This window comes from Drosophila tropicalis, unplaced genomic scaffold (genome assembly GCF_018151085.1).
Source record: "Drosophila tropicalis isolate 14030-0801.00 unplaced genomic scaffold, ASM1815108v1 contig_593, whole genome shotgun sequence".
Lineage (NCBI taxonomy): Eukaryota > Metazoa > Arthropoda > Insecta > Diptera > Drosophilidae > Drosophila > Drosophila tropicalis.
The window spans coordinates 12,495,284-12,507,729 of record NW_027173070.1 but is presented as its reverse complement, the minus strand read 5'-3'; the positions used below and the strand labels follow the sequence as shown (position 1 = coordinate 12,507,729).

The window sequence follows — 12,446 nt, the reverse complement described above, 5'->3', positions numbered from 1 at the left end:
GGCAACACCCGTTGCCTTCTGTTAATTAGGGGAAAAGACGACCGAAAAGGTCGAAAACTCAGTTATAATTTTCTTGAGAGCAAAAATAAGTACTATATAATATACATATGTATATGGTTAATAATAATATTTCCGACAGTGAGGAGTGCATGACTTTTGCTTAATTTGCTGTCGGCTAAAATCAAAGAACTTTTTGTTGTCCAACTTATGTTGCGTATACGCCGAGTAGAGCAACATTGAAATTTATGCGTCGTAGCAACAAAGTTCTTGTTTATGTATCTATGAGACACAGCAACGTGGGAGCCTCTGACTCTATGTGTCTGTGTGTGAGTGTGTGTGTGAGCCATTTGGCAATAATTGTGCTGCTATTGTTTGACTGGCCGACACGCTGTGTGTGGTGTGGCTGCTTTGCCTTGGAGGCAATCGCTCAAAACTTATGACAACTCAAACGGCTACTGTTCAGCATTGCCTGTCATTGATGTATCTGTATCTGTATCTGGTAAATTGTATACCACACTTTTATGGGCTCTTTTCTTCTTGCTTCACTTTCAATTCAAAATTGAGAACACCCACACCCCGCTACACACGAAGAGAGTGGCAGACAGTTAACTAAAAACATTTTATCTACATATTTTGTGGGAATATTTTCTAGTCTTGTGAAAAATATTTGCACAAAAAAAGTACTTCGAGTTGTCTACAGAGAAATGCTCATTTTGGAAAAATGGCTCTTAACTTGACTTGAATGATGGCTTTGAAATGCCATGGAATTTAATTTCTATTCCATTGCCTCTCTCTTTTTTTTCTGTTTTTGTTTTTTTTTTTTTAGCCTTAGCTTTAAGTCAAGTCTGTATTGATTTTTTTGTTGTTTGTTACGCTAATGATTCTTAAAACGTTCACCAGTAAATGCCGCTGAAAAATTACCACTAACGCCCATATGTCAGCTTAAACGAAAGCCCCCCTAACCTTTTGGGAGAACAGCTGTTGCAAGAACAAGAACAAGAAAACTAAATTAAAACCCAACCGCAACTGTTTACATACAGCAAATGTTACCACAAAAGGGCGGCAAAGATCTCCCCAAAAAAAAAAAAAAGATGATTAATTAGGTTCAGGGGCTACTTGGTCAGAGAGGATCATCACTTGGGTAGCATTTGGTAGGTTTTCGGTTGGACCCAAAAGGTGATAAGACAAATACGTATAAATATATCACTCCTTTAAAGGCGATTTAAAAACGAATTAATAACAATGTGTGATCCGTTAAACGCCCACAAAATGGAATACTCTTACTATCATTTCAGTTTTTTGTTGAGTGCCAGTTGTTGGAAGGAAAGCCGGAAAATTAACTAATACCAAGGATATCTATTGCTGACCAGCCAATGACATGACACAGCAAAAACGAGTTCAAAATTCATTACGAACCGTTGATGATTGGAGGAGGGTAAGAAACAAAGGATACCATTATATACATGATCTGTGGTTTCGTTCGTTTCATCTTTTTTTTCTCGCTCCGTTTGCGGCGCTTTGTCGGCAGCAGTCAAGGACACCCAAGAAGTGTGAATTCTAACAGCCCGCGTCGGCGTAAGATGTGTGCGCGGATTCTTTTGAATTGGACAGAAAAAAGAAACACACACACACAAAATATATAAAGTCATGAACATTAATTTCACTCAGTGGTAACTTTTCGAAGCGCCCCTTTGTTTAACGCATTCCTGTTAATTTTCAGTTGATCCTTGATTAGCACTCGATCGCCTTTTGATAGGAGCTACAGCTACAGCTCCATATCCATGCTCGTGGCGTTAAGCCATAAAATTCGTTTAACACCTGTGCATAGGTGTGATGTCAATGATGACATGAATTAACTAATGAAAGGGTCAATGCCGACATAACGAAAAATATATGAGCTAAAGTCCAGCTCTATCCTTGAAAAATTTAAGAAATATTTAAAGTGAAATATGAATTCATCTTTGATGCTTCTGAGAAGGACAAGTTGATTATGTCCCTAGATTGTATAACTTCAACAATGGAGATTTTAACACAGATTATGAAATTACTCTGCTTATAAATATAAATCATAAACATATCTAGCATGTACGGATTCAGGAGTTAATTTTTAACCATCTAATTGTAAGGTTTATATTTTTAACTTAACATATTAAACTATTGCCTACAAAGGCAAAAATTACTGGAGATTTTTTATCATTTTGAGTTTTAAGCTAGGCAAAAGTCTTTGTATGCCTTTCTAATTCTAATTGACAGTAATATATTCTTAGAATAAGATAACAAGCTTGTACGACAGTTAAATTGCATTAAACTCGACTTGATTTCATAAATTTTCTATAGAAAGTATGAAAATGAAAAATTTAAGTTAAGTTACCTGAAACTACTTAGAGTCTCAGAGCACACTTAGTAGAAATAAGTATGTTAAAAACGTATGCAAAGTCAAAAAAGGTCTGGTCAAGGTTACACTTTCCGAGTTGAAATTAATTAGATTTTTTGCCATTCCAATCACATAACTTTCAATGACAACTCAGAGTCAGAATTTAGACTTTCAACTGAATACTTATTATCTTCATAAATTCTTTGATATAGTTGAGTAGTGTGTTTTATCATCAGTAACCATAAGTTGGCATAAAACTCCCCCATAATAATTCACATATTTATCACATTTTGATTACAACTAATTTGACATTGAATTATTAACCGGGATTTTCCCCCATTATCAGTGACAGGCAATCAATCCTTTGATGCCCAAAGCTGATGCCGGCCAACCTCAAGAATCTCCAAATAGATACATATACATACATATATGTATACAGAAAGAAATACATAAATAATCAACATAAATACGCACATTTGAAGCAGTTTTTCACATAGATGCAGTCGCGGTCGCTTTCCCGACTTTTGATTTATTTTCCATAGTAAATGGATTTTCGAAATGCATTTTAGTTCTGCATACATTTTAGGAGAGCGGAGGTTGGTTACAATGCGTCTCATCCATTGACACGGTGGTTCCAGCCACCGAAATTAGTTATCAGTCAGCAAATGGGGAAAATAAATAATTATGCTGAGGTTTCCATCGAGATACAGATTGAGAGAAACAGAGAGAGAGAGAGAGAGAGAGAGAGAAGAAGCAAAGATTCTAATTAAAGGGGGCATTTCTGGAAATTTTCTTGCTGTGCTCCAAATCGATTTGCTACAATTTCAATTTTTGTTGGTTTTTCCAACGGCTTTCGAAGTGACAATTGGCTGGCAGTGATTTTGAATTATTTCCACACACACACACACACATCGATAGACGAATGTATGTTTGTATGTATTGTCGAATCATAGGCAGTTAGATGTCGGCACATGTCAAAGTTGATTCTGTTATAATTGTGGCATCAAGCCAGCATCTCAATGTTGCCGTTAAGCCCAGTTTGCCCCCCACCACTGCCGCCCTTTCCAAATTACCGGAAACTTTAATTTTTCAACTGTGAAGAATTAAGCTGTATGTTATCTTTAGTTGATTTAATTAGATTTTGATTTGTTGCGGCATTTTTGCATTTAATTGATGTTTTTCCAAGAATCAATGATCACAAAATTTTTAGTTTAAACAGAAAGTTGTGTAAAATAGTTTTTGAACTTTACCGCACAAAAGTATTATTATCTTTGTGAAATCATAAATCGAATGAAAAGTAAGATAACTTTTCAAAAGAAACTTATTATTTTTATCATAAAATCTATGAAAATTTGTTTTGTACATATATCTATTCTTGAGTTGAATTTATCAAATTTTATCAATTGTATTAACTTATGAATATTGTTGTTGTACTCAATGTGTGCAAAGGCATATAAAAGTCGCTGAGATTTCACAGACTATAAGAACTGTATCTTTGGTGGTGCGAACAATGTCAAATGGATTTATATTAACCCATCAAAGTTTGTCCGTCCGTATGAGTCCGATCTTAGAGTCTCACAGCCAGACTAAAAGAATTAGTAAAAGTAAAACTGAATAATCAAAACTGGGTTTAAGTCGGCTTGAGGTCAATAAATTATAAAAAAAATATATTTTTTTTTATCATAGGAAGCACAAAAGGTTAGCAGGTTGAAGGCAAGTTCTATCATCAGCAGATAATCGAGGGTTGTAGAGGTTAACCACATTTTTAACGCCAAAACAAGTTGGGAATTGCATCTACACGAAGAGAAAATAAACTTGAAACTTCAGATTTCTGATTTTATATTCATGATAGTAAAATAAAGGTAAAATGTTTCTCAACAAATGCTGACAAAAATGATGACTAATTTTGTGTACAACTAATTTAGATAAAATCAAATATTTTACTATCTTTAGTGGGCGGCCAAAATCAATTTGCAGGTCAATTAACACATTGAGCCAAGAAATGTGAGACAGAGTTAATTATTGTCACTATGACGAAAATGGGCAAAAGGGGCGAAAAATGTGCCGTGAAATAAATTCGACAGCTCTCGACCAATTAAATTAGCATAATTTGGCAACACCTTTTATTTTTGGTTATACTTCAGTTATCGACGCCTACCAAAAACCAGATGCATCGACCTTAATTTTCAATCTTATCTGCCTCTGTGTGTGTGTGTGTCTGTGTGTGTTTAGGCTAAAAAGCGCTGCTAAAGCAATTGGCAACGCCAGGGCAAAGGGCATGGGTAGAGGACAGGCATATATATGTCTGGTTATGGAACAGGATGTTAGCATCATGAAAGTTGACTAAGTTGGTGTGTCAAATCGATCATTCGAACAGTTTGACAAGTCTATTTGGCTGGACAAACAAACAAAAAACAAGTAGACAAGACAACAAGACCACCTGGTCTGGTCACCTAGTGTCGTCGTAGCGTAACACTTACGATTTGTAATGGGCTCTAATCATGCGACAAAAATGTACCTCTAAGCAGGAGGACCTACCGCCGTTTCTTCTTCCTTTCCCCATATTTCTCTTACCTTTTTTTCTTTCTTGGTCTGACTGAAAAACAGGTAGCAAAAGAATTGGCAGTTTGCGGTTCGAGTGTTAATGGTTTGTTAGTCTCTCTCACCTTGGCCTTGTCCTTGTGAATCTCAATCACCTGTTGTTGCGGTTAGGATAACGCATATTTTTACGCCCCGTAAACCCCACCCCCTCCCGACCGCAACGCACCGCGACTAAATGTCAAATATCCCTCTATCGCAAATTATACGAGACGCCTGGAAGTCTCGTCTGATGTTTGTGGTAATTTAGTTATCTTCGCTGCAAGCTACAACCAGGATTTTCACAGGAAATTGACATACAGTCAATCGGTTCGGTTGGCGGTCCTTACAGATCTTTGATTTACTCGTAGAACTCGCTGTTTAAAAACGCATTCGGCAGCCTCCAAACCCAAAACACAAAAAAAACAACAACGCAAAGCAAACCCAAAAACAAAAAACAAGAAGACGAAAAAAAAAAAAAACACAAGAAATACGTTTATTGCCGCCTGCCCCATAAATCTGTTAAGAAATTCACAAGTTCTTAAGCACTGTCGATTGGCAGTTGCATGTTTAGCAAATTACTCAACAGAATGAGCTTGTTGCTAGCCATTAAATAAATTATAACGAAAAAGAACACCCCGACCCCGAGTCGGTCGGTCGGTCCAAGTGGAATTGGCTTTAGCTCTCCACATGTGGGGAGACGACATGCAGTCTACTGCAGTCCACTGCCTCGCTGACTGGCTAACCACAAAAGCCCAAGCCGCTTCCTCCATTTCTGCTGAGTTTTTAATTTATGTTATTGATGCAAAAGATATATGTCTCATGCACTGATCAAAATTTATGGTTAACAAAAAACCAAATTTAACAAAAAACTAGCTTTATACCTTATGTCAATTAAGGGTAAGTAGTAAAACTATAATTAAGTAACTAAAGAGTATCCCGAACTGGATAATTTTTAATTATCCTTCAATTGTTTATACATACATCACTTAATTTTGCGAAACATTTATTTTGTTTCTCCAAAAAACTTACAAGTTAAATGATAAGCTTCTAACCAGAATTGTTCAAGCGCCTTCTTACCTTAACATCACGTCTCCAGGCTAAATCCCATGATAATAAATGGGCGCTCAAACGAATTTATAATCTATAATCTATTTTTTCGTCAATTGATTTCGTTTAGAAGTTATAGATAAGAGATCTGTTCTACTCTGGACCGATCTAAGTATATCTGGCATCGTAGCAACTATTTTTCAAATGTTCAGCATGATATTTCGAAAAAGTCTTTCGATCGTTTTGAAACTTTCATAATATGTTCGGCTCCTGATTAGCTATGCCTTCACTATTTTGTTTTAAAACAAGACGACAAAAAGCATGTAGATTTAGTAAGACAGATCAAAATGCTTCTTTTATTTGTGAATATGTGATTGAAATTTCAAACTTCTAACTTGTAATTGCTCTTTAATAATAGTTTAAAAAGAATGGCCATCGCACGGATCTGCCCACTTGACGTTGTTAAACGTTAATTCTAAATTCTTTTTCCCAACTTTTACAGGGTATCATTTTGGACGTCGAACCCTAGTTTATCTAGTTTTATGGCTTACGATTTTACATCTCTTTACTTTGCACATTTAGACTATATATGTACATATGATAGGAATATGTTTAATTCCGTTGTTGAAACATCATCAAAGTTCAAATAAGTCAAATATATTATTAGTAATTATTAATGTTTATACAACATATTGCTAATAGTAGATAAACCAAAAAGATCGAATTATCATTTACTTACCTACTTGTATAATACTTTAGGATGAGATCCCTTGTTTACAGTTTAAGACTGTCGTACCAAGTAAGTGTCTCAAAATTTGAGACTTCTAACATCCATAATTGTTAACCGATTTGTAAAATCTTTTGGATTCATAATCTTTGAAGTATTCTATCTGTCGATTGAATATTTCATTTTTGGCAAACAAAAGTAATGCTACAATTCTTTTGTCTCAGTGCATAGCAAATCTAAATCGCCTTGGTGCCACACCCTTTGCATGTACATATATTTGTGCCAGTATGTGTGTGGGAAAATGCAGTGCATGCAAATGCAACAAACGAAATTTCGGTGAAGGTTGCCAGTTAGGTTAAATAAAAACCAAAAAAACGAGTGAGAGACAACAAAATTTTGTTTTTTTTAAATATGCGGAATGAGTTACGGATTTGCAATCGCTTAACTTGAGTGCCAATCTGAACCGGCCCCAAAACTTCAGTCATATAAACAAATGAACATATGTAAAATGCATGCTGATGCTGTTTCTGCCTCATTCCCGGACTCTGCTGATGCTGACGTTTTTAACGACTTGACACAGAGCTTCCCGAGAGAGGATGGGGCTCGATGGATGGATGGATGGATGGAGTTGGTAGTGGAAGTGAAGTTTTTGGGAGATGCTGAAGGTGTCGGCGGGAGTGACTGGACAAAGTGGCCGACAAAAGTCAGTCGTCTGTCGTGGGGCAGCATTCGGAGCTGACTGAAAATGGCTTTGAAGCGCACATTTGCCAAAGTGATCGTAAAAATGCCAAGCCAAATACCTTGAGCACGTCAAGCGCGGCAATTAAAATTGAACTTTTATGTTACAATGACATATAGCCCAGGTCCAGGCTGTGTTTCTGTGAGAGACGCGACTCGTCTCTCTGACTCTTCAAATCGCTTGATGTGAAATAGCAAGAGGAGCACGGAGCACGGAGCATGGGAGAGTTGGGAGTTGGGATTGTATGCGTGTGAGCTGACTAAAGATCAAAAGTTAAAGCCGCAAAATGACGCACTTGCGCACTGAGAAAGGGTCGGCTAGATGGACAGAGTTTGGAGAGTTGTCGGAATCGCTTGTGAGAGTGGTTTTCCTTTTGTCTTTTCTCTTTCTTGAACAATGCAAATGCAAGCAACGCGCATGTTTCATGCAGATTTCGTTTCACAATTTAATTGCAAATAAATTGAGTTTTTGGTACTTCATTTAAGCGAAACGTTTAAATATATTCCCTTTACTGACTTTGGCCCTGGCGGATCTCATCAAAAACATTCGACCAACACAATTTGCTCCCCTTCTTTCACAACATTCCCTTTCTCATCGGGTTTCACTCTCTGTGTTCGAACGTTACGAAATTATAAAAATGAAATTGAAATTATATTATTAAAAAAAAATATTATCACAATTATTTTTTTGTGGTCATAAAATTAGGCAAACAATTAAGAAATTCTAGTTTGGGGATTCTAAGAAGGAAGGCACATCAATCCTTTTTTCTACTAAATAATCCATCAAATAGGACCTTGGACAACTGTCAACAATCCATCCATCCATCCAGTCAGTCATTCGTTCATTTGCCAGCAGCAGTAGCCAAGTCCTTTACCCAAAATAACAACAAATATTGAACAATCACAGGACGAAGACCAGTGGACTGACCGTTTGATAGATTGTTTAACCATCTGGGACGGCAGGAATGCAGGAACAAGTGAAAATTAGGCACACAGACACACACATTGAGAACGACAATTTGCCCCTGAACGTTTTCACTCCTTCATGCTAAATTTGCACAGCAAACAAACGCTGTCGTGGTCGGTCCCCCTGGACGTAGGTCATAGGTCAACGGGGGTGCCCACAGCAAGTGGCAGTAGCGGAATGCAGCCTTGGCAAGCAGCTACTCGTCTCAGATTCAGTAGTCATAAACTCAATTGGACAATAGCCAGTTGCAGGTTGGGGTTACATTCTAAGAAGCAACACCTACACCCTAAAAGTACAGCTATTATAATTCCCTTATGCCCTTACAGTTTTTTCAAGAACACCCTCAAAAGTCTAGCACTTCACACTCTGCTCATTGGTTTACGATGTCTTGATGTTATTGAATGAATCTTTTTTCCTTTTTTTTTTGACTGTACTAAAATAGTTTTACAGCCTTAAATGACGAGCAATGATCTATCTAGAGAAAGGCACAAAGATTTTTATGAGTTCTCTTGGCTTTTCTTTTTTTCCAATGGACGACAAAATTTACAGTCCTGTGTGTAAATCAACGTTCCGAACATGTGATCCATTGCGACAGAATTTAGCACTTTTATTCAGCATAAAACAAACCATTCTCCACGTCTGTTCAATATAGTTTTCTGAATTTCATTTATAAACTACTAATAGTAGGCACTGCTTGATAGATATTTTCACATATTCGGTCTGATTTTTGGCTTACCTTTTCTTAGAAAATACTGTCAATGAAATTCTTTAAAATTTCTTAGATGTTCGTAGTCGGTTTTTCAATTTGTTAGTAATGTCTGATGATAATATAAAACTTCTCCAAATAGATGAATACAGAAAAGACTCAGACAATATACTTTATGGAAAATATAAAGGTAAGTATCTGGTCATAACTTTAGATAAACCACTTCAATTAAAATATCAATTAAAACTTAAAAAATAATAAACACCGCGATCCGCGATTCTATCTATTTATTAATAGAAATTGGAATAAATCGTAGAAAACACCGTGTTCCTTAGGTCCTATTTTTGGGCAGAGGTAAAAACGTGTCACTTAAAAAAGACTTTAAATTGCCTACGGAGACTTTAAATACTTTAATTTGACGACTGATTAGCATATAGGTATAAATGTCGCTGAAAGGACTATACGAACAGCAAATAATTTCAATAAAGTGATCTGTGTGCCCTCCATTTTTCAGCACATGGACAATACTCTACCACTTATTCAAAAAAAAAAAACTTCTTTTAACTATAAATTTTAATAAAAACCAGAGGACCGGGGCTAACTTCGACCGCGTCAACTTTTTTGGTAACTCTTTCCTTACCTATTAGCCATCAATGGCTAATGTTTGCGAAAGAATGGCCTACAATCATAGGAAATAACGAAGATATTGATCAAATTCACTGTTTTCCACCGATTGTTCCTGTGGGAGCTATATGATATAGTCACCCGATCTTTATCAAATTTGGCACAGTCATTAACAGATATATTAAACTAACAAATGTTCAATTTGAAAGCAATCGCGGTAAAAGTAACGAAGTTATTTACAAAAGTCACTGTTTTCGACCGATCGTTCTTATGGGAGCTATATGATATAATCATCTGATCTTGATCAAATTTAGCACAGTCGTATATAACACAGAAAATAACGAAGTTATTGAGAAAAGTCACTGTTCGTGACTTTGGGGTTTGTATGGGAGCTATATGATATAGTGGTCCGATCCGGCTGAATCCGAGATATACCACCACTGCAGTATATACAAGCCTACGTGCAAAATTTCAGCTCTGTAGCTCTTACGGTCTAGGAGGAGTTTGGCTATTTGAACTCGTCTCGTCGTGCTGATCAAGAATATATATACTTTGTATGGTCGGAGATGCTTCGTTCTATGCGTTGCACACTTCTGACCAAAATTAATATACCCTTTTTGCAAGGGTATAAAAATTTAAATTTATACGAGCCTTCGGTTTATCGTTCATCTACATTTTCTTATATTCCTTATATAGAAATCGAGATTTATAAGAACAAATGACATTGCTATCTATCTTCTGTGGAGAATGATAATTTAAATGAAAGAAACACAAATGTTTATAAAGAGTCTTTAGCTAATTTCCTTTTCTTCTAATTCTAAATTTCTTTCTTTTTTTTACACCATGCACCCATAGAATGAAATGGTATATTAAAGTCGCCAAAATGTATGTAACAGGCAGAAGGGTGCTTTTTCGACCCCAAGAGTATATATAGTCTTGACCAGCATTAACATCCGACTCTAGCCTAGATCTTGAAGGGTGCAGACTTACTTCATTTTTGTTTATCTACATGAGGTTTCTTCAAATTAGTCCTCAATTTCACTATTAAGATAAGATTTAAAGTAACTATTTTTAAAATGGGCAGCTCAACTTTTAACTACCACTATTAAGATAAAAGTTGATAAGGCTTAGCTGCCCCATTTAAAAACAGTTAAAGTCTCACAAACTCTTTATATTACTATAATAGAGAAATCAATTGAAGTGAATTGAAATTCTTTAAATTTATTAATCATTGCTGTGGATGGCAAGTTGAATACTTGGAATTGAAATTTTCAATTTTAAAGTGAAAGCCAACCCACACTTACAACGCCCTCTTATTAAATTAACTTCCGTTTTGACAGGACACGCACATGAGTCCTTTTTTGAATGCCACGCTTGAAAAATTTCCATAATTGAAATCTGTCAATACGCAAATTACAGAAATTTATCATGACCAAAAAAAAAAAAAAAAATTCTTTTAGTGGTTTTTGTGGGAATTTTTATTGTGTGGTCGAGGTGGAGGTCAAATCGGAGGCGGAGGTTGAAGCAGAGGCACAGCCGTGTCTTGTGGCTCATTTGCATTGCCATTGCATTCTAGATGAGGCATGCATGTACATTTCGAAGGGCTCAATTCAGTTGCATAACGCTTCATTAACGTTCAATTTTATGCTGATTAGCGTTGTGAGAGCTGAGAGCAGGATTTGGATCTAGTGTTTTAACAGCCTGGCCAGCTGATTATGCTCAATTTCAATTCAAACATTTGCATTTACTGGCTTACTGCTACTCCCTCTCTCTCTCTTTTGGTATACACACGGTTGAAAATAGCAGCCATTTTCTTTGATCCTGAATCTATTGAGTTAGCCTTTTACAGTCTCTCTCTCTCTCTCTCTTTATATATCCTTCTCGTTTCAAGCCAGATGCAGGCGGCATGTGCGTATCCTTAATATGCGTAAACTTCACGCTTAATTCTTCATATTATGTTGATGTCCTTTCACTGTTTTACTTGCTTTTTGTTCATCATACAGTTTTTTTTTTCAATTTTTCAAAACCTCTAGACCCGTATATACCCCAGTACTCATACCAGGTGTGACTTTCATTTGCTCATATCGACATCGACTGCAATTAATGGCTGTTGATAGATTTTTATGTTTGTATAGCGGTCCACAATGACTTTACCAGTCTAGCCCGAGGGTTGAAGTTTTTTTGGGGGGTGAATATTCCATTTAAGATAATACCATATGTCTTGTGTGTATGTAAGCAAGATAATGCCAAAATAAGTAATCACTAGATTAGCTAGCTACCTCTTCTCCAACATCCAAGGAGACTTTCAAACGAAAACTTACAATTAGAAAAGAGAAAAAATGGTTTCCAGACTTTAAAGGATCATTGTTTTTAAAATCGTTAAGAAAATATACAAACGGATTTGTAACTTTATTTTTTGTCTCAAAAACTTTCGTAGTGAGCCCTCCCTGAACGTTTATGTAAGTAATTTCAGCTCTTTTCCCCTGACAACTATTTTCAGCTTAACTTATTATTACATTGCACAAAATCGTTAATCATATCGAGCTTTATCTGCTAACGAAACCTTGAATTCATATTACTAGACAAACAAACGCAGGTCACTGTCATTTGACAAACTCGTAAATATGTATATAAGCCTCAACTTGCATTGTCAGTTGGTGGATAAGCCAACAACAGACATCAG

General features: G+C 36.2%; 1 protein-coding gene across 3 annotated transcripts in view; it reads left to right on the top strand.

The window, feature by feature from the left end:
• Positions 1-12,446, top strand: part of gsb-n (gooseberry-neuro) — a 37,632-nt gene that overhangs the window by 5,451 nt on the left and 19,735 nt on the right. The window contains exon 1 of one of the 3 annotated variants that reach the window (XM_068289629.1): positions 9,193-9,329. The exons of 1 other annotated variant lie outside the window; for it this stretch is intronic. In XM_068289629.1, coding sequence (XP_068145730.1) covers positions 9,248-9,329 — 82 coding nt within the window. In that variant the 5' untranslated portion in view covers positions 9,193-9,247. Of the gene's footprint in view, positions 1-9,192; positions 9,330-12,446 lie in introns of those variants that run through there. One more of the 3 variants, XM_068289631.1, reaches the window with a different exon arrangement.